At 41.9% G+C, this 19,772-nt stretch overlaps 1 protein-coding gene across 1 annotated transcript in view; it reads right to left on the bottom strand.

The window, feature by feature from the left end:
• The window catches only part of LOC125898372 (sodium/potassium/calcium exchanger 3), a 39,277-nt gene that overhangs the window by 10,031 nt on the left and 9,474 nt on the right, over positions 1-19,772 (bottom strand). Inside the window, exons 2-9 of the mRNA XM_049592158.1 lie at positions 17,071-17,181; positions 5,264-5,340; positions 5,068-5,142; positions 4,890-4,974; positions 4,417-4,520; positions 4,261-4,335; positions 2,366-2,391; positions 67-120 (exon numbers count right to left, since the gene is read on the bottom strand). Of these exons, the coding sequence (XP_049448115.1) occupies positions 67-120; positions 2,366-2,391; positions 4,261-4,335; positions 4,417-4,520; positions 4,890-4,974; positions 5,068-5,142; positions 5,264-5,340; positions 17,071-17,181 (607 nt within the window). The remainder of the gene's footprint in view (positions 1-66; positions 121-2,365; positions 2,392-4,260; positions 4,336-4,416; positions 4,521-4,889; positions 4,975-5,067; positions 5,143-5,263; positions 5,341-17,070; positions 17,182-19,772) is intronic.

The raw sequence follows: 19,772 nt of genomic DNA, 5'->3' as shown, positions 1-19,772 counted from the left end.
GTCGTCAGTCAGAATGCAGATACGCGTGCAGATGGACACATGATGACTGTTCGGTCTTACACTTACTTCATGATTATAATGTAGATTCCATACATGGTCATGAGGAGCAAGGACTCCCACCTGCACAGCAAAAAGTACATCTGTGTTAGTCCTGGTCTGACACACCATAAAGTTACATAGTTAGTGTGTGCACATTCATTCACATCAAATACAACACAGATAATATACTAAGTAAAGCTTCAGTCTTGCTTTCAAGCTGTAGAACAGAATTTTGTCTCCCCCCTGTGGCAGTGAGTGTAACTGCAGAAACACTGTTGACGCATGCCTCTAATGCATCGCCACATCTCCCCTGCCTCCACGAGAGCTCTCTTCAAGTCTTTTTTCTTTTTATTCAATTCTTCCTCTGAATGCAGGGTTTGTTTTTTCCGTAGCACCCACGACACAAACTTTACTTGGACACTTTTCCACCGTGCTCCTGCTCCGTCACCATGGTCTCTTCCTCCTTCCTGTCCCCTGACGCCCTGTCTGGTTGTGGTAAAACTCATCACCTCCGGCATGCCAGTGCGGGAGAGTCTCCCAAGACACCAGTAAACACAACTCCACTGAGAAATATAGTGAGCTTGCCCTGGCAGTGATAGGCTTAATCAGCATTGAACTTGGTTGGAAAGGATCTGAACGTAACAGGCGTTCTATTATATGTAAGAGTGTGAGATTCAGGGGGATTTAGTGCTGAGGAGTGCAGACTGTAACCAGCTGAAACCTCTGGTAACAAGTCCTTCAGTGTTCGTTGTTCAGGAGGTTTTTATTATTTTTGGGAGCTGAATTATCCACAAGTTAAGAAGATGTCTCCTCCTCTTAAAAACAAACAAACCCGGTGATTTAAACTGTTAGAAATACTGAACACAGCAGTTTCACTTTAAAAAATCTGTGTTTTTCCAATGCTCTCATTGTAGCTAGGCTTATAACTACTGTGGCGACAGGAAAAAAAATTAATGGCCTAGTGTTTGGTTTGTCCGTTCTGGGCTACTGTTGAAACATGGCAGACTCCACGGATGAGGACCTGCTCCCTATGTAGACATAAACAGCCCATTCTAAGATAACAAAAACACAGTTCTTATTTTCAGGCGATTATACACTAAAGCAGTGGATCCCAACTGGTCCAGCCCCAGGGTCCAGATTTCTCCTTAGCGATCAGTCCAAGGTCCACACAGATCAACACATTTGGCGTCATACTTGCGTTTGGCCATGTTGTCATGCTAGTTTGCTGTCTCTGTTAAGTGGCTGTGCATTAGTCACTCACTCTACAGCACTTCAAAATAAAAGCACTGTGCTTAAAAATAAAATGTGTTTTTTACAAACTTGACATGTTTGCAAGTCACTTGCTGTCCATTCAACCCACTTTTGGACCGCAATCCACCAGTTGGGAACCACTGCAGTAAAGGAATCATAAATGATGTTCCATTTCTGCCAATATATCCCCCTAAATCCTGCACACTGGACCTTTAAATGTCAGAGAAATACTTCACCACACCACTTGTGCAAACAGCTGTTCCACTAGGCCTAGACAGACCCTAGATGACCACTGCTGCACGTGTGCAGACTCATTTCTCAGATACTCGGAGCATTCAGTGAGCTGAGACACAAATCTGACAAAGTGCACTGAGAAAGAACAGCGGTGAGGTGAAACACACCAGGACAGCTTCGGCCTGGCACGCTACAATTCAATAAACAGCCTGCCATAGTATATCACTGATAAACCCACATTAAAGCCACATATAAATCTGTTCTTTCATTAAAAGCGCTGACACACACAACAATGGAGAGCCGTTATTTCTTTACAAAAGGCCTCAGGTCGACAGAACTGACAACAGTCAGGGCAGGCAGCTAAGAAGCTAACAAAGCATCGAGAGCACTAAATGAGCCTGTTGAGAAGGAAAAGCTACACAAGAGAAATCAATCTAACAGCTAAGCTCCAAATCATTAATCATGTGTGAAATGGCTGACACTGATGACAGAAACCTCCTCCACACAAATTAAACAAATGAAAAGTAATTTTGCCACAGATCATTTTAAACTGAGCTCGCTCCTCGTCACCTCTGCTGATTCTGAAATGAGCTGATTGGAATTACGTATTCAGATGTTTTGTTATTGTCGAGTAGGAATCACGGACCAAATCGATTTAACACCATCAGTGATTGTTAACACCCTCGTCTTCGTGATTGTAATAACAGTCATTTGCTGGAGAAGTTGACACCAATCAGAGCGTGAGCAGAAAGAGATGAATCTGTAGATCTGTGTCGGTATGAATACAGAGGAGAGCTCCTGTGTGATCGTATGAAGAGAACAAACAGGTGCATGGACTCACCAGACAACAGTGGCATCATAGATAACCTGGAGAAGGGAACAAAGAGATTCTTCAAAACACAATGTGGAGGTGTAAAAGACTGCAGGGAAAATTCACCACCTATAATAAAGATGTCCAGTCAGTGTTGATGGTAATGTGATTGAGCTGTATTGACCGAGAAAGCTGAGTTTACAGCTGCAAAATCTACTTTTCTTCCTGCATCCAGCCACGTCATTTATTCTGACAGTGACGTAGCTGGAGAGAGGAGAACTATAGGCTAGATTTCACGTCCGGATAGCAAGGAGGTGTGCTCTAGATGCCTCTCAAAAAAAGAACTTGCTTTGCTTGTATTGCACACTAGCTGCGTTTCCAACAGAAAAAATGGCATGCCAAAGTATGAAACACATTTTCTTTAAAAACTATGTTATAAATGCTTCAAAAACAGGAAAACTGGAGCATATCTACTTTTGTGTTACTAAACCTTTGCCAGCGGAATCAAACTGTTTTACAGGATATTCAGTATTTCAGTATTTGACCTTATCCAGGTCATGTTAAGCTCCCATAAAACCCATTAAAAGCCTAGTCCCAATTAAACACCCAGTCCCTTTTACTAGCCCGGTGTGGCTACACATTTTGACAAATAAAGGCCTGTCTCAATTAGACGCCTGGTCTGGTTGCCAAGCAGCTCATTTTTTTGACAGAAGTTCTTTGGATGTATAAAAGCGGGCTATTGGCTACCTCAAATTATGTGACCATTCCTCGATTACCCTGTAAGTTATTCATATTTCTTTAGTCTGTACAGGTCCTCAGATCAAAAGAATCAAAAGGGTTTTTCATAAAAAATTAATCCAAGGTGTGAGTATTGTTTTAACAGGATAAAGCTGCTGCTGGGTGCCGTAATCCTCTCTGTCTCTGATGTGCTGTCTGTTGGAGCTAGAGCAAATGAATGATTCATAACTGATATGTTATTTGAAGCCTAATTTTTATACAAGTAATATTCATACTGGCTTGAATAAACAATGATTGATTGTATTTCCTGATCTTTGCTGAGCAACAGTTTTGTGTGAAAGGGATTAAAGGCCTGTCCCAAATATAGGCCTGTTGATTTCAGTGATTTAAGCAAATAATAGCCCGGGCTATTAATTGAACTCCTGTGTTACGTGAGTACACAAACACATATTACTTGGACCACTACAAGAAATTGCACATGAACATTGTTGACGCAACTGACTATCCATGTAAAAATCTGGCCAAAATGTATTATTAATTGTATTTTTTTGGTCAATCATATGAATATTAGAAATAAAATACATTGCTTGTGTTTCCTTGAGCTAGGTGACGACATGGTTCAAAGTATACAGCTGATGAAATGTTGCAAAAAGAGGCCGAGGCTGTGAACCTAAGCTGCCGACTGCAAACCCCAACTGGTGGTGCCTTTGCTCAAATTGCCCTGCAATGCAAACAGAAACCGAATCATTCTCCTGCTTTGAATTTTAGCATGGGCATTTTTCGTTGGATGTTGTTGCCAACCCCAAGAGAGCCTTTCGTGTTACTGTGCATGAAGGTTTTATTCCTCACCTGGACAGAGGTGTGCTAGAGACCCTCTTCAGGATCTTGAGGATAAACTGGAAGACAACCAAGACCAGTGGGGCGGAGAGGGCAGTAAGAATTTTGTCACCTTACGCTACGTATTAGCCAGAAAAGTATATCTATGGGTTGGGGAGTGATACACAGCATCACCATGCACGTGTATGCACTGCTGGCACGGCTCTGCAAGCAGGAGAGCTCAGGTTTCTATATAGCACACACTGAGGACTGCCTCTATCATCAACACCGACTGAACATCCACATATAAGGTTGCAAATTTTCCCATTAACACACAGTTATTTATTATTTTAACCAACAACACATCTTACCATGATGAGAGTCAGTACGGAGAGGATGTAGTAGGAGGAATCTCTAAAAAGGGACCACCACGTCAGAGCCACTGTCTGTGGAGAAAAGTTAGAAATGTTAGTGTCCATTCATTCAGGAACAACTGCATGCAAGAGGTTGTTCAGAGTTTCCCCCACCTGGCCTGCAAAGATCCCACTCAGGCCAATGATGACCAGGATGTTAAAGACGGCAGAGCCAACAATCGTGCCGACTCCAACGTCTCCTTTGGTGATGAAGACACCTGAGGGCGGGTGACACAGAGGGACAGCGAGATTTGCTATCTGGCTTTGTTTGGTTTCAGATTAGATAAAATCCCTGCAGTCTGTCATCTCCTATCCTTTTCATTTGTTATTATTTACACACGGAAACACACCCATCCAGCTCTGTGTTTGGAGTTCATTGCCACTGATCTCCAAGTAAACATCTTAAAATAAGGAAAATCCTTTTGGAGGTTTTGAATCAGACTTTGCTGACATCTCCTGGGTGATTCTGGCACTGCAAAGGATGGGAAGACCATGCAGCATTTCTGTTAAAATATTGAGAATCAGTGAAAACTAATTGCATGCTTTCCCCAAACTGCTCCTTGGTCATGATTGGCTGAACTGCTAACCAATGAGAGAGGTGAAAAGCTCTGGAGCAGAGCTTCCTGCAGCCATAAATGTCGCGCCAGCCACATCTTCACTGAGATGCAGGTTCTGAAAGATTAAATAAAAGGAGAGAATAATCAAACATGGATCCATGAAAGTAAGAAAATGATATATGGAGGATGGCTGGTGATGTTTGCTCACCTCAGATATTTTCTCAAGGGAGGGGACAAAGTAGTCATCACAGACGATGGCCAGAGCGTAGAACATGTAGATCGCCTGTACAGAACAGTTGAGCACAGATATGAGAGCAGAGGGAAACATGCACATGATGCCTTTTTATTAAATAAATTAGCTATGTAGGTCTTGGTTTGTAAAATAAAGTATGTGCGTTACTCACACAGAGTGCATGCAGACACACAGCGCCTTTCTTCCTCTGTTCCTTGGTAAAAATGTCTTCTGGAAACTCATGGATGGCTGTGAGGGGACACAAAATGTTTCCCATTGAGAGAAAGATAGGATTTTTTTGAAGTGGGGCTGTATGAGGTTCTTATCCATAGCCAGCAGAGTACCGGCACAGAAGCAAAGCATTGTAGTGCTGTGCAGGGACAACAGCAAATTGGATTATAGTCACCTAAAAAATCCAATATCAGTTTAAGTATACACTACTTTGAGAATATTCTTACTGCTTCATCTTGCTGTCAGACAGTGATTTCTGATGGGGAACTGAAGCCATTATATTGCTGTCATCAAAGCCAGACTCCACTGAGATAAATAGTGATTTAACATTGCTGAATACAGCAGCTGCTGGTCTACTGCTGCCTTGGTCTGTTAGTTTGTTTGTGTTATTGTGTGACTTTGGATTCACCAAAGTCACACAATAACACAAACAAACTCACTGATGGAGGCAGAGGTAGACCAGCTGCTCCTTTGTTGAGCGAACCAAAATTACTGCTTTTGTCAATGGAGTCTGGCTTTGATGAGAGCATAGATGGGTAACTGAAGCTGTTATCAGCTTCCCTTTCAGAATAGACTGTCTGACGTAAAGTTAAAGTGGTAAAGTCTCAGTACAACAAACATTTGAACTGATCACATAAACTGAATTGTGCAGATTCTTATAAATATCTCAGTTTCTATGTTGATGAACACATGAATTTTATAAAAGGTGTTAAAGTTCTTTTTGAATCAGCAGGTCAAGCTCTGGGATGAATCATTGGTAAGAGTAAAAATTTGAAAGCTATGAGTTTTCAAACATATTCAAAGCTGTTTCATGCTTGTGTATGTCCAGTGCTCGATTACACTGCTGGGGTTAGGGGCCTCAGAAATATTTCTATGTGTGAATTAGTACAAAATAGTGCATAATAAGATATTTCCTGGGTGTGCACAAATATGTTCCAAAGCTGGCTATAGTGGGGGACATGGGATGGGAACCATGTGAGGCTCGCTGTAATATATGTATATGTAATATGTATAGTTCAGTTATGGAATCAGTTACCTGATATGGAGGAAAGTAGGCTGACGAAGCAAATATTTATTTGGGATAAACAGAATATTGGTTCCTGGTCTAAAGATGTGCATACATTATTTTGTAGCTCTGGGTTTGTCAATACCTTTTTTAACAACGAAAAGCTTAACATTAATTTGTTTAAAGAATCTGTGTTTGCTAAGGAAAAAGGACAGTGTGCTGAGGATATATGGACTAAACCAAAATTGCGTACTTCTACGAGGATAAAAACTGGATATGGTACAGAGAATCATGTTTTATATAATTTGTCTAAAAAGCAGAGATCTTTATGTGCCCAGCTGAGATCTGGTACCTTTTTACCTTTGACTGTGGAAACTGGACGGTATGTTAATTTAGAAGAAGAAAGGTGGATTTGTCCAATGTGTTGTCTAAATGATGTAGAAAATGAGTTTCATTTTGTTTTCTACTATCCTTTGTATTGTGAACTGCGTGAAGTTCTGTTTTGTTTATAAGAATGGTCGCTGATTTTATGAATATGGACGATGCACAAAGACTGAGTTGGCTGTTCACATATGAAACATAAAAATTAGCCAGGTATGTGGAGAAAGCCTGGGAGAAGAGGAAAAAAGCTCTTTATCAAAATAATGTATAGACACGTGATAGTTATGTTATATATATATAAACCTGTGTATTGTCTGTGTTTCTTTTTCTTTTTCCACATGTTTTGTATACAAGACCGGAAGATGTACTTTTTGTAAAAAGTGGTGTCTTGTAATGCCATGAGGGATGGGCCAAATATACAGTATGGCATGACACGGAAATAAAAATGAATGAATGACAGATTTTTTTTAAGTGGCTAAAATACGTTTTGCTGCCGACCCCCATCTATAACAATGCATTGCTTAGCCTCCGTGTTGGCACTTCTTCTGCTTCTCCAAACTGGTGGTGCACTGACTGTCATCTACTGTATGTAATACACTGACTATGGATGAGTAACTCATACAATCCAACATCAAAAAATCCTAACTATCCCTTTAAATTTCATCATCATCATCATCATCATCATCATCATCATCATCCTGTGTGTTCATTTTAGGCACCATTTTTTTCAGACAAGATACAACCCACAACAACGTCTTGCAGATGCTGTTTGCCTTGCACAGAGGAGCAACACAGGAAGTGAGGTGGAAGTGAAACTGGCAGCTGCTTCCTGCTCTTCCTCGAGTGTAAACTGAAGGAAAAAAAAAAAACCTCTTAATGACAGCCTGGCTTGTCTCTTTTCCCTCAACGTTACAAAAGAGAGCCTCGAGAGTGTGGTGCAGCTCCAATTTACAACTCAGAGGAGAGCTGGATGAATTTAAACTACTGGGGACCATGGAGCTATTAATAGCTCCTCTGCTGTGTGAGACAACAGTGGGTCGACAAGCACACAATAAGCACAGTGTGGCCGTCACGATGCACCGCGGCTGCATGGAAACCTAACAACAGACTGCGTGGATTAGGAGAGGGTCCCTTGTGATCGGGGATATGAGATTTGATCTTTGACACTTGAGTGTCAGAGAGTGAGAGAAGGAGGCCATATGCTCCTGAGGAGGGGACAGTAATTTGGCAAAGTTCAGTTAGAAAATGTAAATGTTTATGCAGTGATGTTTACACATTTGTGTCTGTGCCAGAGCGCAGCACTGCCTGCCTGGATGCTTACTCTGCCATAAACTTCTTCTCGCGCATCATTTTCGAGGCCCAGAGTCGAAGAGAGTTTCTGAAGGTTGGTAGCATCTCTGTTTTCTGCTCTCTCAGAAGAAAAAGCCTATTCTCTGTGTGCCAGCTGTTATTGCAGGGCAGGGTTTGTCCGCTAAATCACAGCGGCTTAGCATGTAAACTTTCTGTCATCTTATCGCACGAAAGAGGGAGTCTAAATGTGAAGCTGCACTGTTGTGCGTCTTCTCAAGCGGCCCTGTCAGGCTGATCAGCTGCTGGACATCTGTGCTCTCCTTGTGGCTTTATTTCTTTCACCTTGTTCTTCTTTGCTCTCCGCGCTCTGGGAGCTGTCCAGTCTCTTTTCTGTCCCAAAGCATAAACTCTCAGGTTATTCTGTCGGTGGAAACCCAGGGCTGCAACATGTACCTCAGATGGATGCTTTGAGGAGTTGCTCTGGTGAAGGCAGTTGCTATGGCGACACTCTCCCTGGGGGCAGCTTTTTTTTTTTTTTTTTTTTTTTGATGGGTGGCAGTAGGAAGCCAAAGGCAAGGCGACTGCCTGAACAGTGAGAAAGGGGGAGGTGAATATGTGTTTCCCATGGTTAGGGTTCATGAAAAATGAAAAAAAGAGAAGTGACAGCAGCTCTGGACCGTAATGTCTAAAAATATTTATTTTTCCTTACAAACCCTCATGAGAGGTCTGAGAGAGCAAGGGAGGGGGGAGGAACGGCATGGAGATACACAGCGTATCTCAGCGTACTGGTTTACTCAAGGCTACTGGACAGGAATGTGCTTTGCCGAGACTCTTGCGCTGCGATTTCACAACGCAGCACCACAAACTGAAAACCCGCGTTCAAGATGATCGCACATCTGCAACTTCCCAAATCAGGGATTTAAGCCAGATGTGCCATCAGCTTGATGAACTCAGTAGTTTTGTAATCAGAGGTCGTGCTGCAGCGTCGCCGTTATCCTGACAGCACAAGTGCCCTCTAACATCACTCCTCTCTGCGCTTGGTGTCTTTCTAACGCCACAACTCCCACAACACTTTCACCTCTGATCCAGTTCTGTCACAATCTTCACAGCAGCTCACATAACTTTGTTTCACTCCTACACAAGCCCGAGTGCTCTGAAAAACACAAACCCAGAGTGGCTCCAAACATGTCCTCGATCTTTTCACATTTATTGCACATAAACTGCGGCTCTATAACATACAGAGGGCACAGTCACAGTCAGAGGACACGTGTGAAGCTTTAATGAACTATTGAATCACTGATCTACCCCAGTGATGGCAGTGTCTGCAGCCTGAACCGGACCAGTAGGCGTCATTCATTCCTTTCCATTTATATTGTGTGCTATTGTGTGTCGCTTTGTATTGTATTGTTTTGTCTTGTGTTTTGCGTGTGTGTGTGTGTACAACTTAATATTGTGTTACAGGGTGTGTCTTTTTTCCGACCTGCCAAGGGACTGCAGATGTGAATTAGCTCTAAGCTACAATTTGGTACGGTGCATCAAGTGGTAACATTCATGTTTTGACCCATATATGGTCCCTTTTAAATAAAAATAAATCAAATTGAACAAATTCCTAGTCTCAGCTGAGTTAGGGCAACCAGAGAGCAAAGTTTGGTCTGATGCTGGGCCAGGTCATTTTTGCTACCTGGTACTTTTTTTTTTTTTTTTTTTTTTGTTTAACAACAACAAAACAACAAAAAATGAAAAAATCTTTCATTTATAATGTTTCCACTTTTAATTTTGTACAGATGTTAACAGATCACTTAAAGCTACTCTTACATTTCTTGCAATTCACAAAGCACTTAGAAAAAATTTGAACATCCACAACTCCACCTCCCTGCAAAATCCCATCCCCCTCCTACATTACGTCCTCATTACATCTATGATAGACGTAGGTGTTGGCAAGGTAGTGTTAAATGCACGGAAGAGGAGAGGGAGTTACATAACGTTACAACCAAGACAGTCAAACGCAACCCCAGAGTTTTAAAACTCAACCGGAGTCAATGATGACTGATGAGTTTTAGAATAAGGTTACAGTGCTAATGTTAGAGAGTACCGTTAACGTTACTAGGAAGTGAAAACGCACAAGGAAGATAACGTTAATGTTTCAGAGGCTATGCTACAGTAGGCTAACGTTAGCCATTAGCAACTGGATGCTATGTTGTCATAACGTTACATGTTATATTAGAAGCAAACTAAACGTAACGTTACCTGTCCTGCAAAGTCAAGCGCAACCCCGGAGTTTTGAAACTTATAACTTAACCATATAACGTTATAGCCTATGTTTCATTAGAGGCAAATTAAAAATACTTGTCCAGCAGAAACTCTGCGACCATCTCACCCCTTTTTAGCTCAGGATGAAGCTGCATCAGTCTTCGCCATTGCTCGAAAGCAGAGCCGATGTTGACCCAAGTTTTACGTGTTATGCAAGCGATTATGTCAGTTGGATGCCTCCACGAGGGGAAGACAGACAGAAAAGAAAAGGAAAAAAATCCAAAAGATGTGCCATTCATTGGATCAGTGATCTGCTCTTAAAGATGGAAGCCATTTTAACAATTAAACTTAACCTTGCACACCCTAGTGCTGCTAATGGCATTTGCTGGAATCGACCTCGGCGCACCAAAAACAACCAAAGCCGAGGAGTCTCTAATGAAGCTCAGTGTGATGTCAATCAGGAAGATTTTCTTTATACTATATCAACTCACAATTCTCAGCTGACTATGGGCGTTGCCACTCCTGGTTAGCCAATCAAACTTTACCACGATCTCCTTCAGCCATTCATGCCGCTGCTGCCGAACTTAAAATCTGTTCTCCTCTCTGCTCCTGTCAGCTGTCACTTTAAGTGGAATCATCATGCACTCCTCCACCTCGTTCACCTCTAATCACCTCATCCAGACCCCAGGACGAGCTCATCATAAGCCCACTCCTCTTCACATCCAGATCCTCATCTCATCTCATCTCATCACCACCACCAGCGTCTAGACTCCATAGGGTGGGTTCCCTAATCTACTACGTCTTTACCAACCTCCTGGTCTATTTGACATCACGAACATATTTCAGTGTGCTGTTAAGCTGTAAAATGAGAATGTTTGTGATGTGGCTGCCTACAGCTAAACAGTACACTAACATGTTTCTGACAACATTGAGTCCAGGAATAGGCAATGCAGTAGCAGAATCTTAACTCATATTTGACCAGCGCTGCCCAGTTTGACTGTTTGACTGCAGTTCATGTGCATTTATTGACACGGTTGACTCCTCGGCTCTGATAGGCTGCTTTCGTTCACATGCAGTGAGGCTGTTAGGAGCAATAGAGTAGGTAGAGGAGCAGAGGAGTATGGTTTCTGTTTTTAGACTTTTTTGGGGGGGCTTTTTGCCTGTAATAGACACAACAGTGTTAGCATGAAGGGGGAGAGAGACGGGATGACATGCAGTTAAGGGTTTTGGGTCAGAATCGAACCCCTGGGTGCTGCTGCAAGGACTGTACTCTGTGTAGATGGGGTGCCTGTTCTACTAGGTGAGGTACTGAGCGTCCCGAGTATGTTTTTTTCCACAGATTATCTGTCATGCTTACTGCTGTGTGAATGTAGTTACAGTTTCATTAACTATGAAAATGCAAAGTGGATTTACTGTGATTTCAACTTTACTTATTTGACATGCTGCCCAGCACTTAACCAGGCCAACCAAGACATCGCTATGCGATTGGCAAAATCATTTCTTTTCTTTTCACTGCGTTTCTCTTGTGTGTCATTTTGTTTTAATATCCAAGACTTCACGCTGGCTTTATTTATTGTCCACCTCTGACTGTGAAGCAACAAAGAGACAGTGATAAATCATAAAAGAAAATAACTCAGTGATGGAAAAACAATGAACAATTTTACAAATTAACTCCGCAGCATTATAAAAGCCAGGAGGCACATGTTAAAATGAGTCACTGTTTGTCAGAAGCAAAGCGTAAATTTACCCCTAATGCATCTGCTTTCAGCCCGACACACCGAGTGTCTGCTGTGTAAAAGTTTATTAGCTTTTAGTTGAAAACACTGCAACATTTATGGCAATCATAAAACTCTGTTGCCCATTTGCGAACTCCAGCACGGCATTAACCAGTTAGTGGTTTATGTTGGTGTCATTTTAATCACATAATAATGACAGATATTTGGGTCTTAAGTCTACATAGCAAATGCATTTGAATGTGTTGATGTTGCTTCGATCAAAAAGGCACATTTTTCTGTCTTTTCAGAACTGAGATGTGTTTAAGTTGCACAGTTATGGTTGCTGAGTGTTTCACAGAGCGCTGACGACAGATCCTTTATGTGTGTATTTTATCTGAGCCCAGATCAATAAAGCTGTGCAGCAGATTAAATCTTCAAGAATAACGTCAATGCCGGGCAAATTCTTCAGAAGGCACAAGATGTGCTGATGTGAGGAGCTGAGCTCTCTCTGAGTCAACCTGCCGCAAGGGGGTTCAGTGTTGCTGAATGAAGGGGCAGTGGGCGGTGCAGAGTAATGTTATTGATCGGAGAGTTGGCGGGGTGTCCTGGAGTCAAGCTATGGCATCGACATAACTCATGCATCAGCCAAACCAGCGTTGGAGTATCGAGCAAACACACACACACACACACACACACACACGGAGACCTCTGCAACAAGCCTGCATTTTTCATGAGGAATCAAAAAATAAATATTTCATCCAGGTGTGTAATGTAAATTCAATTATGCATTTGTTCTTTGATTTGCTTTCCTTTGAGGCAGTTTGAATACGACTCTGATGAAACAACTGCAGGGCTTCATGCCGTACCCACCACCTCGCCTATCAATAAGAACAGTAAACATCATGTTACAGTGGTGTGACAGAGGTGATCATACGACGCCGTCCATCATCATCTCCATCAGCCTGGAGGGCAAGAAATACATATCCTCTCTTTAAAAAGTAACTAAACCCTCTAACCTGTTCAGCTGAAAACCAATGTACACGGGTATTCAGCAGTGTTGTTGATGGGTTCAGGGACATTTTAATGTGAAGTATTTAAATTCTACATATTGTGTTACAAAAATATGCACAGCAACAGGCTTCTATCGGTTGATCTGGGGGCAGGTGACATATGGCGGCAGCTTATGTCACACCAAGCCCACTCTCAATGTTGGGCTGTCGGTCAATGTTGTGCTGTCGGTGAGGGTCTGCCGCCCTAGTTGGTGTGATTGGCAGTTCAGCTTAGCACACGAGAAGAGAAACAGAAGTGAGGAAAGTAAACAAACAGCTGAAGTTCGGAGGGAGTGAGACCAAAACAAATGTGTTACATAAGGTAAGATTATTTTTTTCCTTAACCACTGAGCTTTTCAGCAGATATGTTGATGGTTTTTCTTATTATTCACTGGTGCACCACACAGGAAATACAGAGACGTATTTCCCCTCACGCAGGTGCAGGACATAGATGCTGGCTGGCTGTCAGCTGTGGTCTTCGTGGCATGTTAAAGTGCAACATTTTAGCAGGGATACAGGAAACGCAACAGTCAGCCTCTGTTGCCACAAGATCTTTAAAGTTGATTTGGTGTGTCTGGGCTTTTTTGTTGTAGCTTTGGCCATTGCTGTTTGCACGCACCCCTCTCTTAATGTATCATTATCACTGTACATTTATTACGTTGATCTGTTCTGTACAGACGACATCTCTTGCACATCTGTCCGTCCTGGAAGAGGGATCTCCCCTCAGTTGCTCTTCCTGTGGTTTCTACAGTTTTTTCCCCCCTGTTAAAGTTTTTTTTGGGGGGGAGTTTTTCCTTATCTGCTGTGAGGGTCCAAGGACAGAGGGATGTCGTATGCTGCAAAGCCCTCTGAGGCAAACTGTGATTTGTGATATTGGGCTTTATAAACAAAACTGAATTGAAATTGAATTGATTTTTTTTTTTAATTTTCAAAGTAGGAGCACTTAAAAAAGAAAAGTAACCTGACCTTTTAGACGTTTTATTTATGTTTCTATTTCTGATGAGGAGGAATTAGAGGCACCTCCAATAGTGGAAAAGGCTTAACACCTAAAACGGTGAAGGACTTTAACAATTACTCCCGTTCCCAAATAGAAAGCTACAATACCTCACACAACAGCGACCCATGAGCCAATCAAGTACTTTCAAGGTCTTCTTGGTAGAGAGGTTTTTAGAAAATATCACAGAATATCCCATGTATTTGTAAAAGTGAATGAATAACATTTTCCAGTGAACAAAAATAATTAAATCAATTCAAGAATTTTTGCTTTCCCCCCCCAAAAATAGTATTTGTATTTTTCTTTATTTTTTTAAATAAGGTGATTTAAATTCATTTTAAGTGCTAATTAAAAATGCAAAGACATTTCCCATGATGGTAAAATAATGTGGGCAGTAGAGGACTTCAAGGCTTTAAAGAGGAGTTTTATGATTATTATGTTTATTCCATAAACCTTGAGTCGTTTTTATTGGCAGAAAGTGAAAAAGAGTGAACAAGGTCAACACTGCTCTGCTTCAAATTTTCCAAAACTTTACTTGGCAACAAATATCGCTCGCATTAAGTGCAGTTTGTTTTGAGTGGCATCCATAATCTGACTCTGCCGATAACAGTCCAACTCCATTTGAATACTATTTCTGTTAGATTATCTGCCAGCTTCCCTTACTCAACTCTTTCCCAAAAACCCCTAAAATATGGCTGTGGAAAAATGCTATTCTCAGCTGACTGTCACTTGCCAAAATAAACAACATAACAAGCCTCGACGACACACACAGCATGAGCCACTTACTTCATTTACATCATTTAGATTTGCCCACACGCCCCCCCTCTCCTCACAGTCTATTTTTAGCTCTTTGGACTTTTAATGCTTGAAAGACAGAATTGTCTGGGTTTCAAAATTTAGCATTCAGTTGCCTAGCAACAACGGTCTACGAGGCTTGTCAGCTGAAGGCGGGTCACACAGTCTCCATCTTGTTAAGCAGTGGAGGGATGAAAAGAGAGATAGAGAGCCTGCGGCTGGACGTTACTGTGCAATCCCCAAGATAATATCCCCTCAAGGTCCGGGGCAGGCTTTTTAATCACACTACAGATTATGCAATCACTGTCAGACGGCCTGCTGAGGAAGAGGGCGGCAACCTGAGCCTGGAGCCGCGCTCGCTGGTGTTTCTTATACTACCTGTCCAGCCCTTTGTTCGCATGCTTGTCTCCAGCGAATTACGACAGCGAAGCATCTACCCACAGTACGCTTGTGTCTTTGTAGGAGATAATGAGGGAGATCTGCTTGTAGCCAGGAACTCAATAAAGGTTAAGTGTGTTATCAGGTACCTAAACACAAATTGTTGTATTGAGCAAATGCAGTGCTCGTAGAGAGAGACACCGTGGCTCATTTTCTCTCTCAGCGGTGGAAAAAATAGACTGTCACAGAGGAGGACATGTGGTGACAGCGAGGTGTAATATGTGAATTTACTACAAGTGCCAGATGAAATGTCCCTGATGAGTCCCTGTTCGTGCACCTCTCACATGTAAGCTCTCCAAATGCAATATATAACCAGTGAATTACTCGTAATGTCGCTGAGCCGTGGAATTATTTTTCCAGAGCAGATTATCAGGAGCGAGAACCGTTCTTCATACACCTATTTAAGATTAAAAAATGACTTGGAGATTTGAGGTTTTGTGATAAAATGTTGCTCGAATCAAGACTCTTAAATAAACAAACGTCTTCAGTGAAGTTATTTTTAAGTCAGACCTTTCATACAGATGAACTGCCGGTGCCAGATGCACATTATGTAAACATTTTGCAAATAAATGAGGATGCCCTGACATGATCGTCCCCAACTGCTGTCACAAACTAAATATATGTGAAAATGTCTGGGACTTTTAGACTTCGTGCTTTGCGATGAGCTTCAGACATTCTTGCAAGTCAGAAAAGCGTGTTTCACTCAAATCTATTTTTAAAAGGCCTAAAATAATTCATTGTGTGTGTTGTTTTTAGGCTGCACGCCCTCAGTAGGCAGAGTACATTTAAGGTGGTATTTAGGAGAGTGGTCTGAACAGGCCATTTGCATGGTATATTATTAGCATAACTATTTGCATAAATTTCTGCGAGAATACAATAACTGTGTGGTTTGCATACAATACAACATTGTGAGTGACAGCCTAATATTAGCACCGCCACAGAGTAAATGCAAATGATGGCAAGATACAGCACTGTATTCTGTCAGGAAGGCAAAGGATTTTTCATTGTGCAGCCGTGTTATTTTATCTACTCTGCTATTCTCCCCATACAACAATAAAGAGATCTCCGCTCCGATCTGAATTTTTAATAATAAAACTGTCAGCTGTGATGAATACGGCTCATGTCAGCCAGCCGGCTAATCAGCCTGGGAACCAGAGAAACAGAGGTCTGATTATGGCTGTCGATTGACTGCGTGTCTCCGTGATAATTTCATGAGGAGCAGTTTGAATCTGTGCAAACTGTTCAGGAGTGCAACCAGACTCAGGAAGCACTGGAAGGTAACTTGGCATCTGCTAAAGACAGACCACCTTAGAAAATCTAATCTGACTTTCACTCTGGCAGCCTCCTCTTGTGAGCACCGTCTGTCTCCTCGGGTCTGTCGGTGTGTGAACTCGACGGCGACTACACACTCCTGACAACTGACACAATGCCACATGACCTTTGAGTTCACCTGCAGGGGAGAGGCACAGATCTCTGGTACACTCCGCCCTCCTTGTTTACCTGCATACACCACACACACACACCTATAAACAGCGCCAAACAGCTGCAGACTCCGACATCAATGCAATGCACACCATGCAGCTTTTAGGGTCTTGTGTGTGTGTGACTCAAATATTATACAACATTATCTACTCACAGGTGTTTCTACAATTTTGTCCACCACACAATTGAAATACAGGTCAACAATATAATATTTACATACACTGCGATAAAAGATATTTTCCATATTGCCCACCACGACACTGAACAATGAGGAAGTGCTGCAGAGAGTTTGCTGGTCTGACCTGGAGGAACAGACGGCATCTATCGAGGTAAAGACAAGTGACTCACCTGCTCGGGGCTGATCCACGCTCTGGTTGTCTGACTTCTCTTGCATCAGCCTGCGAGTCCATCGTGGCTCCCCACTGTTCACGCCTGGCAGAAGCCCAGAAGACTCTGTCTCTGTTAAAAAAACAGCACCAGAGTCATTTAAGTGCAAAACCAGGAAGACCTCTCACGCACAAAGAAGTAAACCTCTGAGCTTTGACTTTGAGATGGTAGAACTAAGGGTTTCATTATCCGTTCATATGTCTATTATTCTTTAATTCAACTTGTTTAGGAGAATAAAATGTAGAGCTGAAACAATCAGTCATTAAAAAGAAAAATTATTGTCAACTATTTTTATGATTGCTTGTTTGTTTCATTCATTATTCAAGATAAATGTAAGGATTTCCTACTTTTCTTTGTCTTTATGAAAGTAAACCGAACATCTTTGGGTTTGGACTGTTCATCATGTTCAAGACTTTTGAGGACATAAAGTTGGGCTTTAGTGAACTGTGATCGGCATGTTTTGCTACTGTCCAAATTATTAACAAATTAATCAAGAAAATAATTTGCAGTCATAAAAAAAATATTTTAAAAAAATAATATAACAGAGCACAAGGGGGTCCTTGTCATTGGTCCGACAGCCCATTGGTCCGACATCCCATTAGTCCGACGGTCCGCTTTGCTGAACGGCTCCCGGTGGGCGTATTTCTGCCTTGATGGTGCGCCGTGACCGGCTCTGGGTCAGCTGGGAAAGGCTTGAGGCGAAGCAGGCTCACGGCTTATGTGTTTGTCACTTTCTTTTTCATTCTAACCCACACCATGATCCTTTCCTAACCCTAACCAAGTGGTTTAAACCTAACCAGTCCTTCACCACAGGGCATTGTTATGATTTCGGAACGGACTTCGGAATAATGGGTTTAATATGGTTGGAACAATGGGCTGTTGGACCAATGGGCAGTTCCCGCACAAAGTTATGTCTCACAATTGTTTGCTTTTGGTGCATTCCATTTGCACTAGGAAGTGGGAATTTCTGAGTTCCCAGTCAGAACTGTATATTGGAGTCAAATTTCTGACTTAGAAAGTTGTAGGAAACTCACCAACCCCAACGCCACAAATACTCCTTTGCTATAGGTTGAGGCGGCGATTTTGCCTGTCAAAGTTCACCAAAGTTAAACTCCACATGATAAGATGTGAATTTGCTTTGCCATCGGAGGAATTGTTTTATTCACCCCTTATTAAATGGAAGTGAATGTGAAAGCCAATATTCACTAAGGGGGAAATTATAGGTATAAAACTATAGCTAAAGAGACCCAAACTGTTATTTGTTCCAGGCTGTAAACATGTTTATGAGGATTAACACACTTCTGGAGCCAGCCTCAAGTGGCCAGTCCAGGAACTGCAGTTTTTGGCACTACCATATTAGCTTCGTATTCAGCCCCAGAGGTTGCTGGCTAATAAAATCGCAAAGGCAGTAAATATTCAAATGTGAGAAAGTTGAACCTGTGCTTTCACTGGCATTTTTGTTTGATAAATTACTCAAAAAAACCTCATTAAAATTGCTGTTGATTCATTTTCTTTGATCAACTATTTAATTCATCCTTTCAGCTCTACTTTGATTTATTGCAGCCAGGATCTGTTTGCAGTCACAAAACTGACCTATGAACTTCTGACTGACTTATATGATATGATAGTTTGGGTTTTTAATTAAAAGATTTCACTTTTCCTCATAAAATCATTAAAGTATTGTCACTGGCACTTCTTTTTGTCCTTGTAGTAATTGTCTCCAGAGTTATTCTTGTGTCAAGCAACAGCTCAGTGGACTGTAGTTTCATGTTTCTGGCTCTGGAAGATAGCGGCTTGCTCACTAATTCAGTCCATGCTGCCGTCAGCTGTCCCGAGGAATCAGCACTGAAATCTTTATGGTGTGTGTCAGCGCTGTATTTCATCCCTTGATAGCTCATCTCTGTGTGGATTTCAGCTTTTATGACTTTACTACGGTGACAGGCGAGGAACTCCCCACAGATATATCTGTCTCATCATCTTCCTACTGGGGAAAAAAAAACAGATTTCCTCCACCACCACCCACAGAGATCTTTCCACTAAGGGCAGAGGAGATAGTGAGGCGGTTATTATTGCGCTCTGTACTACACACTGCCGTTTTATTTACGGAGCAGCTTGGTGTCTGTGTCTGATGCGTCTGGTGATTGCCAGGCGCTGTAGTGTCCCTTTGTACCTTACAGCTCAATGAGCCCATTTCACGAGGGCAGCGGTCGTGGCTGAGAGGAACCGTGAAGGCTTTCATGTCGTGGCATCAAGAGGAGCTCGACTCGTATGAAATTCAAATGGGTTTCTGCCACAGATGGCTCTGCGACATTTTCACACTTATAACTGGGAGAAGACTCTAGCACCTCAACCATCTTGTCTTGTTAGAAAAGGGGAGAAAAAATGGGATGTTTCTTCGATTTCTTTTCCAGATTCAGATTTTATTCACCCATAACAGTCTTTTCAAGCAACATATATTTTACAACACTGACAAGTGCTGAAATGGTCAGTTTATTAACAACTTGAGCAACTAATAAATCGTGTAAGTCACTCGCAAAAAATTCCTCATATGTGAAGATGTGTTTTTAAAAAATATTTAATTATTTTAACTATAACTGTTTGAGTTTTGGATTTTCATGGACAAAAGCAAACTGAAGCACACTGGGCTCTGGAAACTTGTGATG

The sequence above is a fragment of the Epinephelus fuscoguttatus genome, linkage group LG12, assembly GCF_011397635.1.
Source record: "Epinephelus fuscoguttatus linkage group LG12, E.fuscoguttatus.final_Chr_v1".
NCBI lineage: Eukaryota > Metazoa > Chordata > Actinopteri > Perciformes > Serranidae > Epinephelus > Epinephelus fuscoguttatus.
The sequence above is the reverse complement of the archived record's forward strand: the minus strand, read 5'-3'. Positions and strand labels throughout refer to the sequence as shown.